At 40.2% G+C, this 15,182-nt stretch overlaps 1 protein-coding gene across 3 annotated transcripts in view; it reads right to left on the bottom strand.

Moving 5' to 3' along the window:
• Positions 1-4,075, bottom strand: part of MYOM1 (myomesin 1) — a 121,316-nt gene extending 117,241 nt beyond the window's left edge. For 2 of the 3 annotated variants that reach the window (XM_036322837.1, XM_036322838.1), the window contains exons 1-2: positions 3,908-4,075; positions 328-664 (exon numbers count right to left, since the gene is read on the bottom strand). In XM_036322837.1, the coding sequence (XP_036178730.1) occupies positions 328-638 (311 nt within the window). In that variant the 5' untranslated portion in view covers positions 639-664; positions 3,908-4,075. The remainder of the gene's footprint in view (positions 1-327; positions 665-3,907) is intronic. The other variant, XM_036322840.1, reaches the window with a different exon arrangement.
• Between the last annotated feature and the right edge of the window lie 11,107 nt (positions 4,076-15,182).

Here is a 15,182-nt window from a genome sequence, read left to right as displayed (position 1 = left end):
TACTGCCTTCTCATCTAAGTAGAAACATTCTGAAAGCCAGGAAACCTGTTATGAGTGTTGAAATGATATTTTCTGGCTCTCTACTACAAATGCAACCTGTGGCAAACCATATCTGCTTCTAAAAATCAAGCAAGGATTCCCAGGGTGACTGTGAAGCACTTTTAGAAACTCAAAGAGATGGGGTGAAGGGAAATAGGAGGTCCCAGTTCTCCCAAATACACACACTTGCAGAGATGCCAGATTTAAGAAGAAAAGAAAACGTGATGTGGGAGGGGTATTTGAAGAATGAGCCTTTGCCCTAAGGTTGGAAGGCTGCTTTTGACATACCCGTGGGAGTAACCATAATCGTAGGCTGAGGCCGCCTTCCGACTGACTGCAGATGCCAGGGAGGACTCGGTGGTGGCCTGGGACGCCTGCTGCAGGTAGGAGGCTGATGATGAGGATGCCTGGCTAAAGGCCTGGGATTCCTGGCGGCGCGCAGCCAATGAGCGGCTGCTGTAGGCCGTTGAGCCATGTGTGTAGATGGCAGAACTTTTCTTCTCCTGCTCATGGTACTGGCTCATGGTGGTGCGAAGGTCCTTGTTACGGTAGCTGCGATCATAGTGCTCATGCAATTTCTGATAAAACGGCAGAGACATCGTGTGCCCCCAGGGAACCAGGCAACCTATAAGAAAGTAACCATTTTTTGAGTAAATTATTAAGGAACAAATCCTATAGAAGAAGTAATCAAAACCAATGTGTAAACATTAATACTCTTATCTTTTCCCAGGAGTAAGTGGAAATTGATGTGAAATACTGCTTAACTGGCTACTCAATGAACTTCCTACTTCATGCCCAGCTATCCTTGTGCAACTTTCTTTTTCCTTTCTTCTCTCTTCCTCTTCTCCCCTCCCCTTCTTCTCTTTTCCTCCTTACCTCCTTCCTTTCATATATATATTAGGTTTTTACAAAGTTTCCCTTTCCTGGCTATTGTGCTTTTCCTCAGAACTTTTTTTTTTAAATATATTTTTATGATTTCAGAGAGAGGGAGAGAAACATCAACTTTGAGAATCATGGTCAGCTGCCTCCTGCACGCCCCCTACTGGAGATGGAGCCTGAAACCACGGCATGTGCCCTGAATGGAAATCCAACGTGACCTTCTCAGAAAAACTAAGTCTGCCAACACCTTGATCTCTAGCCTCCAGAACTGTGAGAAGATTACTCTCTGTTGTTTAAGCCACCCAGACTATGGTACTTTGGGAGCCCTAGCAAATTAATATGAAGGCCATTGCAATAGTCCAGGCTAGAGATGATAGCGGCAGCAATGGAAGTGTGAGAAGTGATCAGACTCCCCACATGTTTTGAAGGCAGAACCAGTAGTATTTGCTGAAAGTACTGGTTTGGGATGTGAAGGGAAAAGAGTGAGAAATGACTCCAAGTTTTTTGCATAATTGCAAGATTGAAGTTGCTATTAATTCAGATGGGCAAGAATGTAAGAAAGTAGCAGTTTGGATTGAAAGTTAGAAGACTGATTTAAGGCATTGTACATTTGAGATACCTGCTAGACATCCAAGTGGAGATGTAAAATGGAAAGTTGGGTATGTGACTTTGGAGTACAGGATAAAGGTCCAGGATGAAGACCAACAATTGGGACTCACCAGCTTACACATGATATTTAAATCCAGAGAGAGAGAGAGAGAGAGAGAGAGAGAGAGAGAGAGAGAGAGAGAGAGAGAGGGACATTGTATATGGAAAAGGAAGTCCAAAGACTGAACCCTGGAGTGTGCTTATATTGTATAATGAGCTCTCACAAATACTTTAAAAAGGTATGGTGTCAAACCATAGAAATTTGCTCCATTAAGAATATGAAGGTTTCTAATTCTCTAACATAAAGAAGTCATCAGTGTAGCAATTTGCATTGTGAACTTGAGCTAACAGTTCTACTGAAAGTTAAATATGTTTGCTTAGCATAGACTGGGGAGATTTCATTAGTTTTCTTGAATAACCTGTCCACTGACAGAAGCCTATCAGCCACATTGACAACCCTGGATGTAGTAACAGTTTTATGGAGTCCCCGTTCCAATTTTAATGCGTTTCCTGTGTTCTGAAATGTTATTTTTAAATTTTACAAGTAAAATGGTCATTTTTTTCCAAAACGTTTTTAAGTTCTAAATGAGGAGTGAATCCTTTGAAATTTGCCATATTGTTTGTCAAAGTTTAAATCTACTTTTTATTTAAACTATTTTTTTAAAAATATATTTTATTGATTTTTTTACAGAGAGGAAGGGAGAGAGATAGAGAGTTAGAAACATCGATGAGAGAGAAACATCGATCAGCTGCCTCCTGCACATCTCCAACTGGGGATGTGCCCGCAACCAAGGTACATGAAGGTACATGCCCTTGACAGGAATTGAACCTGGGACCCTTCAGTCCGCAGGCCGACGCTCTATCCACTGAGCCAAACCGGTTTCGGCGATTTAAACTATTTAAAAAGTCAGCATGTATTCCCTAGAGAAGAAAATCCAGTAAACTTCACTCCAGAAATATTTACCTTAGGGCTCATGAAAGATATCAGTCTATATCGCATTTCCCAAGAGGAAAGAAATAGCGACTAGCAAGCAACTTTGCTTCAACCCTTAAATAGATTGCTGTTTTCTGTTCTAAAATATACATAATTATCATTTGTAATGAATAATTATTACATAAATTTTGATAAAACAAAAGAGTTAGAATATATTCATATAAAAGTATATCATGTTTGGAAGTTATAAAGATATTAGATATTTCTGTAATATACATACTACACTGCAACATGGCAAATGTTATTAGAATAAGATTCAAATAAATAATTAATGACCTTCCTATATTTTATTTTATAAGCTAAATTCACAACTCAGATGACTTGAAATGCTGTTATTTTCACAAAATAAAAGTTTTAAATATCTTGCCCAATTACACTTTCCACTCAATTTCTGTTTCCCCCCGATATATTTATTTTTAATAAGACCTAATATTCCAAGCACATAGATAACAAATTACAAGTATACAGGGTTTGGCTTTAAGTCAGCAGAGCTGATTGTCACAGCTCTGACCTCTGGAACCAAGGTACAACTACTGTCTCTTCCTCAGTAAGTGAGGATTATCCCCAACACAAAACATCTAGAGTATGTGGGGAGGAAAGACAGTTTGTTTGTCTTCTGTTCCTCTAAGACCTGTGTTTTCTGCTGGAAAATAATTTGGGAATTTAGGAAGAAATGCTAACCCCATAGTTGAAATCCTGATATGATACTTTTGTTGCAGGCATTAGAGGCCAAAAGCTGATAAAAATTTTTCACAGAAAGTGTTAAATTAACGTCAGGGTCATTACATGGGGATCTATGTTGCCTCTGAAATACTGTCTGACCATTTTCAGGTCAGGAATATCATAATAATGCACTCTTACATTTACCTACATGGCACTGTCAGAGCAAAATCACTGAATTGGAAACTGGTGACTTCAGAGTTAATTTACCTCCTTTAGGTCTGATTTGTAATCAGGGAGTATTGTGGGCATACGGAGGATAGAAAGTACATGATTTCCTGTCACCGCATCTCCATTCCATATTTCAACCAAACCACTGAATTGTAAGTTGTAAAGAGTACCTAACTCACGCTTACAGTTCCATCTGAGACAGCCATTATTTCCAGGAATGGTAGCCTGATTTAAAAATAATACAATGAGCTGAGAGAATAGCTGTGCCAGCAAAAACTGGCACTCGGTTGCTCTTGTCTTCCTTCCCAGGGCCTCCACTTTCCTATTTCTCTGCTATTCTGACATCTCTTAGAGAGAACTGCTGAGCTCAGGAAACAGTAAGAAACCACACACACCATAGTGCTGTTAAGCACATAAAATATCTAGTGCATTTTTCTGTCTCAATGTCACACTTACCAGTTTCCAAAAGAGTGACGGTGGTAAAAACGTTCCGATGTGGTTGTAGGACTGGATGAGAGATGAAAAACCCACGTAGTTTGAATCCCAGAAAAAGTTAAGAGGCAGGGCTGAAGACAGGACCCTGGGGGCCAGTTCAAAAATAATGCATGTGGTCAGGCAGTAGAATGTCAGAGCCACACAGCCAGCCTTTTATGGCCAAGAAGGCAGATAAATATAGCAGCAAATGAGGGTAGTCCTAAACTGAGAGGAAAAGAAAGGCACAGGCTGGTAGCTGCCTCACTAATGTAATTACATTAATGCCACTCAATGGGTCTGGCTTGATTAAACCAAAGTTAGGTTATTTATTTGGCTAGAAGAGCTATTTTCAATATTACTTTATCACTGGATATTTAAAAGTGCAATGGAAAGAGTACAATGTTGAGAGCTAAAAATAAGGGTAGTAATCTGATTCCCAACATGGACCTCATGGAATTTTAATGCCAAGATATGTTTCTGGGTGTGCTGTTCACAACGCATGTAGAGTACACTTAAAAGATTCAGGTGAAAAAGAACTTGAGGCTAACCAGAGGCAAAACAAGTAAGAAATGAATTACACGTGATGGCAATTGTGACCTGATGATACAGCCATGGTTTTTTTTTTTTTCATTTCAGGAAAATTTACAAAGTCAGAGCTTAAAGTTTGAATGTTTGATTTCCTATTCATTAACTAAAGCCTTTGAGAAGTAACATGTTTTATCTTTGTTAAAGGTTGAGTAGGGTCATTCTATCTAACAAGAGATTCTTTTTCTTTGTTTTTTTCAGACTGTATAACTAAGTAAGACGTGGTAAAACCTGGTAGTTAGAGGCTGCACTTTTGATTCAGACTCAACCTAGATCCCAGGCTATTTTTTGCACTTAATAGCCACATAACCTCAAGCATTTTATTTCTTCTCCCTAAGCTTCATTTTCCTGCTCTCTAAAATGGGGATGACAACATCCAAATGGTGGGAGTGCTGTGGAGATTAAATGTGATAATGCAGAGAACACACAACCCAGGATTGCCATAGAATAAAGACTAAGTAAATGTCAATTATTATGACTGATAGCAATAATCTTAAAGTCATTGTATTGAGCAGCTTATGTTCTGATAGCGCTATTATATTGTAGTCTACTTTATAAGTACTTTCTTGATAACCACAGTTAACACTATTGAGGACCTATCAAGTGCAGACACTGTGATAGGCACTTTAGATACATAACCTCATTATTTCTCATAATACTCTGAAAGGCAGGTATCATTAGTTTCAATTTATAGCTGAGAAAACAGAGGCTGTGAGAGGCCAAGTCATTTGCCAAAGAGCACACCGCTGGTGAATGACATAAATGCAATACATTCAGAGATATGTGAATTCCAAAGCCCATAAACTTTTTGTCATGCATTGTCATATCCACCCTCCAGTGACACTTTGTTTATTAGAAACTAAATATTTGGAAATAGTTTTTCAATTGCAATATAGGTCTCCACTTACAACTGGTCAGCTTCTGAGCTTCCTAAATGATATAAAAGAATATATTTCACTTAGTTCTGATAAAATTTAACCTGGTATTTCTTTATCTAAATACACCCCTTGTTGGTGTGTATAAGTGCATTTTAGTGGTCTGGAATCCACAGGAGAATTTTCCAAGCTTTATGTTCCCCAAGTATTCATTTGTTCTCTAGACACCCAAAACAAAATGGCAGTGGCTCTTCTAAGTTTTGTTCACCAGCCATTGGAATGGTTCCCATTGAGCTATTTCTCTAGAGAACATGGTAAATTGCTACAAACCCCAAACAGGAAAGAGGAAAAATAAACAAAAATAAGAGATATAAATGGTCACAATACAAGCTAATATTTAATGATCACTTGCTATATGCTACTTAATGCTAACTGCTTTACAGTATCTTATTTGGTCATCACACACACATAAAAACTTTTTATGAATTAGGAAATTGAGATTTAGAGAGATTAATATTCCTTAAGTTACACAACTAGAATACGACAGAAAGTTCAAATATAGGTCTGTTCTACACAGAGCCTGCTCTCCTGTCATATTATATTAGCTTTTAACCATTTAGCTCTTTGTATGTGTGTGCAGGTGTGTCTATAAATGCATAGATAGATAGATAGATAGATAGATAGATAGATAGATGATAGATAGATAACAGAGTGAGCCATGTGCCAATAATGTCAATTAGAAGGAAAAAAACTATTACCAAAGAAGAGTTTTAGTTATATTTCTTATGTAACAGATTACTACTAATTATTAGATCAAGATGAACTGGCTACAAATATCAATACATTAAAGTATTTACTGAACTTTTATCCTTGTTAGGAATGCAGAATGAGAGAAGCCCACACACACTTGTGGAAAAACTAAAATATCATTTACTTATTGACACTCAGGGTCCCAGTGAAAGCCAAAGAGTTTATTTCAAACAAATATACAAGTTTGACAAAAGAAGTATGAGCAAGACGTAAGTGATCTTTCTGCTATAGCACCATCTTGATACAACCTTTTCTAACAACATACTTATCCAAAATATAACTACCCAGATAATAAAATACATACTGTGAAGTACTACATAATAAAACTAAATTTTTAAAAATTTAGTTGGGCTCATACAAATAAATTATTGTGATTTAATTATAATTCCCTTATAGATGTATAATCATTCTGTTGATTACTCTGATTTAATCATAGTGTCCTATAAATATATCATTATTCTGAATTTAATGGAATGATAATCAACTCTAATTTCAAATTGCCAAGAAAACCATATAATGCAAAATACTTTTTAAAAAGTGTGTAGCGCCCTAACTGGTTTGGCTCAATGGATAGAGCGTTGGCCTGTGGACTGAAGGGTCCCAGGTTCGATCCCAGTCAAGGGCATGTACCTTGGTTGCGGGCACATCCCCAGTAGGGAGCGTGCAGGAGGCAGCTGAATCGACGATTCTCTCTCATCAATGTTTCTAATGCTCTATCCCTTTCCCTTCCTCTCTGTAAAAAATCAATAAAATATATTTTTTTAAAAGAAGTGTGTAGCTACAAAAGTCTGGAAATTAAGAAAATATTTGCTTCAGAATTATAGTTCATTTCTTAAGAAATTTTTTAAGTAGATACATTTTCTCTTTAAACTAACTGTAAGCATATTAATATTTTTATAAGTGTGAAGTGATGAGTTTAACTAACAGTATTGTATCCTAGAAGCTAAAATAAATGTCTAAATTGTATTTAGCCACCTAGCAATGTTTGTTTTAGAGTCGAAACAGTGAATGAACAAATAGATCCAGAGACATGGATGCATGGAACAAACTGACAGATCCAGAAGGAAGGGGAGTAGCGGGGAGGGAAGAGATTAACCAAAGAGCTTATATGCATATATGCGTAACCCATGGGCACAGACAATAGTATGGTGAAGGCCTGGGGTGGGGCAGGGGCTGGGTAGAGGGGGCAGTAAGGAGGGGAATGGGGGACATCTGTAATACTGCCAACAATAAAAAATAACTTTTTTAGAAAATAGAGAGCAATCTGCCTTAGCTGGTTTGGCTCAGTGGATAGAGCATCAGACTGCGGACTGAAGGGTCCTGGATTTGATTCTGGTCAAGGGCACATAGCCGGGTTGCAGATTCGATCCCCAGTGGGGGCATGCAGGAGGCAGCCGGCCAGTGATTCTCTCTCATCATTGATGTTTTTCTCTCTCCCTCTCCCTTCCTCTCTAAGTCAATAAAAAAATATTTTTTAAAAAATAGAGAGCAATCAAAATTGGTTTAGTATTTTTTAGTGCAATAGGATGGTAAATATGAGGTTAATGTTCTTTCAGAATTCTGGCAGATGTCCCAAAGGCTGAGGGCATTAATAGAAGAGCAATTCAGGACACGCTAAATCAATTCAAGACATTTGAAATCAATTTTGTGAGTTTTAGTTAATTATCTACCTCAGGCCCAGCCGACATGGCTCAGTGGTTAAGCATCGACCTATGAACCAGGAGGTCACAGTTCAATTCCCAGTCAGGGCACATACCCAGGTTGCAGGCTCGATCCCCAGTGGGGTGTGCAGAAGGCAGCTAATCGATGATTCTCTCATGATTGATGTTTCTATCTCTCTCTCCCTCTCCCTTCCTCTCTGAAATCAATAAAAATATATTTTAAAAATAATAATAATCTACCTCAGGATGATAAGAGGCAAAGAGATCAATCTTTAGACCTGAGAGAATTTAGAAAGACGAGCATCCAGAATTTTCTGGAGGGAGTTGTAAGGATTTTGTGAATCAATTCCACACACACATTGTGTGATGAGTGGGTGGTGCTTTTCATAGCATTTTAAAGATATTACTGCACCACCTTCAGCATGTATTACTATTGCTGAAGGAAAGCATACTGCTGGTCTAATTACTGTTCTATTGTAGGGAAACTGTCTTTTCTTTCTGGAAGTTTTTACTATTTTCCTTTAACCCTTCATGTACATAAGTTTCACTGTGAAGTGACCTGGTATAGATTTACTTTTATTTTTCCTGCTTCATATTCAACGTGCACGTTCAACCTGAATGAAGATTTTTTATTCTTTCAATTCTGGAAAACTCTCAGTCATTATCTCTTTTAAAATTGTTTTCCACCATTCCCTTTTTTATTTTGTTCTGGATTTCCTATTATATATACAATGGATTATCTCAATACATCCTCCATGACTTTTGACAGCTCTTTTATATTTTTATCTCTCTGTGCTATTTTAGGTAAGCTTCAATACTGTCTTCTAATCCACTACCTCAAACTGTCATTTCCTACCATTACCATACCCCATATTCCAAACTATTTCTTCCCATGTTCCTTATTTCAGTGACTGACATTATTGTCAGATATCCTGATTCCTTCTTCTCCTAGGCTTACCTTCTGCTAATCCTCTGTGCTATCGGAGCAACTTAAAAATGATGCAATTCTGGGGTGGTGGGACCCGAGGAGGAGGCTCCAGACACTGCTCAAGAATCAGGGACCCTGGAGTGCCTGTACCGTGTGCACTCAGCTCAGAGGTGTCAAGGCCAAGTACAGGACCCTCCTCCAGGACCTGACCAACAACATCACCCTTGATGATCTGGAACAGCTCAAATCAGGAGGACATTCCCAGGTGAGAAGCCTGAGGAGATCACAACAGGCAGTGCCTGGTTTAGCTTCCTGGAAAGCCACAACAAGCTGGGCACAGACAACCTCTCCTACACTGAGCACATCTTTGAGCTCTCTGGCCATCCTGACCTACCCACTATGGTGGTTGACTATACAGCCCATGTTCTTAAGAGCTCTGAGGAAGAGGAGCTGGTTACCAAGCTAACCCACATCCCCAGTAGAACAAACATATTATCGGGCAGCCCTCTGAGAAAGATAATAAAACTGGCTACGACAATCCAGCCGGTTTGGCTCGGTGGATAGAGCGTCAGCCTGCAGAGGGAAGGGTCCCAGGTTCGATTCTGGTCAAGGGCACATGCCCAGGTTGCGGGCCCAGTGCAGGGACGTGCAGGAGGCAACGATCAAATATTCTCTCTCATCACTGATATTTCTCTCTCCCTCTCCCTTCCTCTCTGAAATCAATAAAAATATAAGAAAAAAATGTTTGAAAAACCATACCAAAAACCTGGCTACTCCACTGAAGAAAGCATGAGCAAAAGGGAATCTTGGTGGGCACTCCAGCGGGAGTGGTGTGAAGAGCAGGCTGATTCTGCTGATAGTCTGGGGCAAGGACATAGCACAGGGTTTCTGCCATGGCACCCACTGCCAGGTGATTGGTGTTTCAGACAAAGAAATGGGACCACAGAGCCCTGTCACCCCTTGGACTCCTAAAACTCGCCTTCTGTCGCCCTTGGTGTTGGGTTGAGGAGTACATTACCTGTAAATGGACAGCTATTGCAGCAGAATCCCTCTGTGACTGATCCCCAGTCGGATGCATCGGGGGTGGGAGGGAGAGTACCCTTTGGAGGTCCAGGGTCACCATTACAGTGAGGGCAAAACAAACCCCACCTCCAAGCAGCAAACAGCATGGCTATACTGTCTAATGGCAGCCAGGGAAGTTAGCTGAGGTAGATCACAGAAGTAAAAATTTTGTGATTTAGCGCCACCTACTGGAAAATAGTAGAAATACCTCTTCAGAGAAACCTGCTAGAGAAGGGTCAATAATATACATAGATGCCTAGACAGAAGAGACCAACACATACCATGAATAACCATGGTAGCGAGGTAGCTCAGAAAGAAAATGCAAATTCCAGAAAGCAAACTGGAACACATGGCAACTGATCAATGATTCTCTCTCATCATTGATTTTTTTTTCTCTCTCTCTCCCTTCCTCTCTGAAATTGATATAGGATTTTTTCTACTGGAACATCTGGTGTTCCCCTGGGCAGGATCGTTCCCCAGATTCTTTGTCCATCGGAGTCAAAGAATGAATCCACGGATGGAAGATGGTATAGCAAAGGTGGAAATTTATTGAAGAACAAGTACAGACTCCCACGTGGGGAAGGGGAAAGAATCTCACAGCACAGACTCCCACATAGGGAGGGGGAAAGAGTCCCACCGAATTCCTGCAGCCTTATAAAGGCAGCAGTTCCTGTGTCCTGATATCCCCTTTGATTGGTCAATATTCCCTTTGATTTGGTCACTACAGCAACTCCTGAGCTCATTGTTCTCCTATTACCTCACATGGGACGTGTGAAGCTCTCCTCCCTCATTGTTCTCACATTCCCTCTTCCTCTTTATTTTGTAAATATAGACCTTTTGCTACTCCCAGTTTCCTTATCTTATGGAAATGCAACTGCTGCCTCTCCCTTGTCTTATGAAAATGTAACTTCTCCCAGTCTATAGTTCTGTGTTTTTTTCCATAGACCTCTTTCATTTTTTAAAATTTCCTAAACCTGCCTATCTCCCCCTAAAATTCCTATTTCAAAATCAATAAAAATATTTTTAAAAAAGAAAGGTTAGATGAGGGTCATGGAAGAAAAAGAAGTGACAAAGATAAGTCAAAGGTTTTTGGCCTGAGCAACTTAAAGTATGGAATTGCCATTAACCTACATAGAGAAGCTAGAAGGAAGACAGGGTTTTAGAGGTAAGATTAGGAGATCAGTTTTAGAATATAAAGGATGAGAGGCCTAGTAGATCTCCTCATGGATATGTTAAGTGAATATTTAGATAAATAAGTCTAGAGTGTAAGGCAGAAGTCTTGGTCAGGGATACATACTTGGGAGCACTCACTTTTAAGGAGTATTTAAAGCTTCAGAGTGAATGAGGTGAGCTAGGGAAGGAGTGTTGACAGAGAGGAGAGCCAAGCACTGAGTCCTCAGCTACTCCAAGGGACTGGGGAAATTAGAAAGAACTGGCAAAGGAAACTGAAGAGTAGACATAAGGAAGGAGGAAAATCAGGAGAGTGCAGCAACCTAGAAAAGAGAGAAGTGTTTCAAAGGTGAGGAAGTGAATACCTTATCAAACCTGTTTGAGGAATGATAACTGGCCATAATGACATGGAGGTCATTGATAAGCCCATGTTTTGTGGAGTGGTTGGGGAAAAAAGCCTTATTATAAAGGGTTAAAAGAGAAATAGAGCCAGTGAGTATAGGTGCCTCTTTTGAGGAGTCTTACTAAAGGGGGAAAAATAGGAGCCCAGCTGGCGTGGCTCAATGGTTGAACGTCAACGTATGAACCAAAAGGTCATGGTCGATTCCCGGTCAGGGCACATGCCCAGGTTGTGGACTTGATCCCCAGTGTGGTGCATGCAGGAGGCAGCCAATCAATGATTCTCTCTCATTGTTGATGTTTCTATCTCTCTCTCCCTCTCCCTTCCTCTCTGAAATCAATAAAAATATATATATATTTAAAAAGAAATAGGACAATAGCTGAAGGATCATGCATCAGGAAGAGGGTTGATGTTTTTGTCAATATTAGTTTTCTATTGCCGCGATAACCAATTACTATAAATTTAGTGACTTAAAATAACTCATCTTTTTTTCTTTTTTCTTTTTTTTTTTTTTAAATATATTTTATTGATTTTTTACAGAGAGGAAGGGAGAGAGATAGAGAGTTAGAAACATCGATGAGAGAGAAACATCGATCAGCTGCCTCCTGCACATCTCCCACTAGGGATATGCCCGCAACCCAGGTACATGCCCTTGACCGGAATCGAACCTGGGACCTTTCAGTCCACAGACCGACGCTCTATCCACTGAGCCAAACCGGTTTCGGCAACACATCTTAATTATCTTATAATTTGATAGTTTAGAAGTCCAAACTGGGTCTCATGGGGGGGGGGGGGGGAGGGTAGGTGTAACCAAGACTATTCCTTTCTAGAGTTTCTGGGGGAAATCCATTTTCTTGCCTTTTCCTGCTTCTAGAGGTCACCCACATTCTTTGCTCATGTCCCCCTTCCTCTATCTTTAAAAAGTCAGCAACACTGCATCACTCTGACCATTCTTCCACTTTTCTGCCTCCTTTTGTCTTATCCTGCCTCCCTCTTCTACTTTTAAGGCCCCTTGTAATTATATCAGGTCCACTGGGATAACACAGGATAATCTTCCTATTTTAAGATCAGCTCATTAGCAACCTTAATTCTCTTTGCCACATAAGCAAACATATTCACAGGTTCTGGAAATTTGGATGTGGACATCTCTGAGGAGTCTTGGTTCTGCCTGCCACATATAAGACACTTACAGCATACTTGTTGATGGGAATACTTGGAGGGAAAGAGATGGAGAGAGAGAGAGAAAAACACAACTCGATAATGCAGGAGAGGACAAAATCATTGGAGTGACATGAGAGCAAATGGAGGACTGGTTTTCCATAAGAGCAAGAAGAGTTCTTGCTCTTATGGAAAGAGAGGAGGGTGAAGATAATATATGGGGACAGATGTTAGCTGGTGGGTAGATGTGTTGGTGGGAGCTTGTGGGAATCATTTTTTACTCAGTGACTTAGAAACAAGAGCAAGAATGGGAGGTGTTGGAGGTGTAAGAAAACAATTATAAAACTGACATCTAAGAGAGCAGGAGCATTAAAGAACTGCAGAAATGTTATGAGCATCAAGGTAGCATCAAGGGCCCACTTGAAGTCTGTGGTCACTAAAGTAAAGTGTGACCATTCAGCCTGTTTCCTCCAGTAGAGTAGACAAAGCACTGGTATATTAATTAGTCAGGGTAGGCTAACTACTCTACAAACTCCAAATTTCAGTGCCTAATACAGGGGTGGGCAAACTTTTTGACTTGAGGGCCACAATGGGTTCTTAAACTGGACCGGAGGGCCGGAACAAAAGCATGGATGGAGTGTTTGTGTGAACTAATATAAATTCAAAGTAAACATCATTACATAAAAGGGTACGGTCTTTTTTGTTTGTTTGTTTTATTCATTTCAAACAGGCTGGATCCGGCCTGCGGGCCGTAGTTTGCCCACGGCTGGCCTAATACAACCAAAGATTTCTCACATGGATTGTCTCAATTCTCACAATGATTGAATATAGTGGGTATTAATTCTGTGCTTTTTCAGATGAGGAAACTAAAGAATTTGTTGAAGTAAGCATAAACCTAAATTTTTTTTTAGGTATTTATTTGTGGGTATTGAAAAATATTTGCCTCCTGATCACCTTCATACAATCAAACATGCAATTCCCTTTGCCTGGACTCTCTCCTGTCTTTCCCCACTGACTTCTAGAATCAGTTCTTCAGTAGTCCTCCGGGGGACACCTTCCACAAGTCTCTATAGACAGGTTTATTTCCTCCTGTGTGCTCCTTCTATAGGCCTTACCTAATTGTACTGTAATGATCTGTCCCACAATTATTTCCTGACAGCCCCTGTGCCTTCTATGCCCTCCCTCTCCATCCAAGAGGTAGCAATGATGTTCAATTTCAAAAACCATAAACCACAGCACCCACCACAGTGCGTTGGCAATGCAGTCACTGTTTACCTGTTCACTGAGTGGAAAAAGGAAGATGAACAAGGCAATTCTCTGTCACTGCAGGAGGAAAAAAAGTTCCTGCTCCGTTTGGAACTGAAGGGGAAATGAAACTATTTCCTTGTTATGGGTTAAAGTTTTCTTTCTCAAGGACAGCTGTGGAAGGCTTGCGCTCTGTGGTGGCAGACCTCCACTCAGTGGAGCTGTGTGTGCACTGCAGGGTGCTCAGCTGCAGGGTCCTTTCACTGCTGCCCAAGCCAAACTCCAAGAACTGGAGACTCCCGCCCAGTCATTTGGAGTCTGAGTTGTCACTGCCTAAGCCTTAGACCCTAAGCCGGTGGTTCTCAACCTTCCTAATGCCAAGACCCTTTAATACAGTTCCTCACGTTGTGGTGACCCCCAACCATAACATTATTTTCGTTGCTACTTCATAACTGTAATGTTGCTACTGTTATAAATCGTAATGTAAATATCTGATATGCAGGATGTATTTTCATTGTTACAAATTGAACATAATTAAAGCATAGTGATTAGTCACAAAAACAATATCTAATTATGTATGTGTTTTCCGATGGTCTTAGGTCACCCCTGTGAAAGGAATGTTTGACCCCCAAAGGGGTCTCGACCCACAGGTTGAGAACCGCTGCCCTAAGCCATCTAGCTCTATGCTCCCACCTTTTGTGATGACTGCCTTGGACCTGCCCTAGTAGGTTCTCATTCAGTTGGTTGGATAATTTGTATTTTTAACTAGTATTCCATGTGATTCTTACTATCAAGGCAGTTTAGGAAATTAATCATCTTTGGTTCAGTCATGCTATAGAATTGGGGCAGTTATTTTTCATTGACTTTAACTCTGATAACTTTAAATATACAGGGTGTCCCCCCAAAAATGTATACGCACTTTTACAGCTGATGGCTCAATTGCTATTTCTTTCTTTTCAGATTTAACCCATTGGAATTAATAATTATTCAAAGTGTGTATACATTTTGGGGGGACACCCTGCATGATTGCTGAACAGATGAAATGCTCCTGAGGTCCCTGAAAGTGTAGCTCGATATTTAGAATACAGTGGGGCCTTGACTTACGAGTGTCCCGACAAACGAGTTTTTCGAGATATGAGCGTCTCTCGGCCGATGTTTCGCTTTGAGTTGCGAGCTAAAATTCGGGTTACGAGCCAGCTTCAGATACCCCACCGCTAGTTGGTGCAGCGAACGTCACAATGAACGCCACAACATCAGCCCAGCATCACGTGTCTCACTCGTTCACTGATTTGACAAATTGATTTGACATACGAATAATGTGAGTTACGAGCTCCGTCACGGAACGAATGAAACTCGTAAGTCA

This window comes from Myotis myotis, unplaced genomic scaffold, assembly GCF_014108235.1.
Source record: "Myotis myotis isolate mMyoMyo1 unplaced genomic scaffold, mMyoMyo1.p scaffold_m19_p_9, whole genome shotgun sequence".
Taxonomy (NCBI): domain Eukaryota; kingdom Metazoa; phylum Chordata; class Mammalia; order Chiroptera; family Vespertilionidae; genus Myotis; species Myotis myotis.
This window is presented reverse-complemented; position numbering and strand designations above follow the sequence as displayed.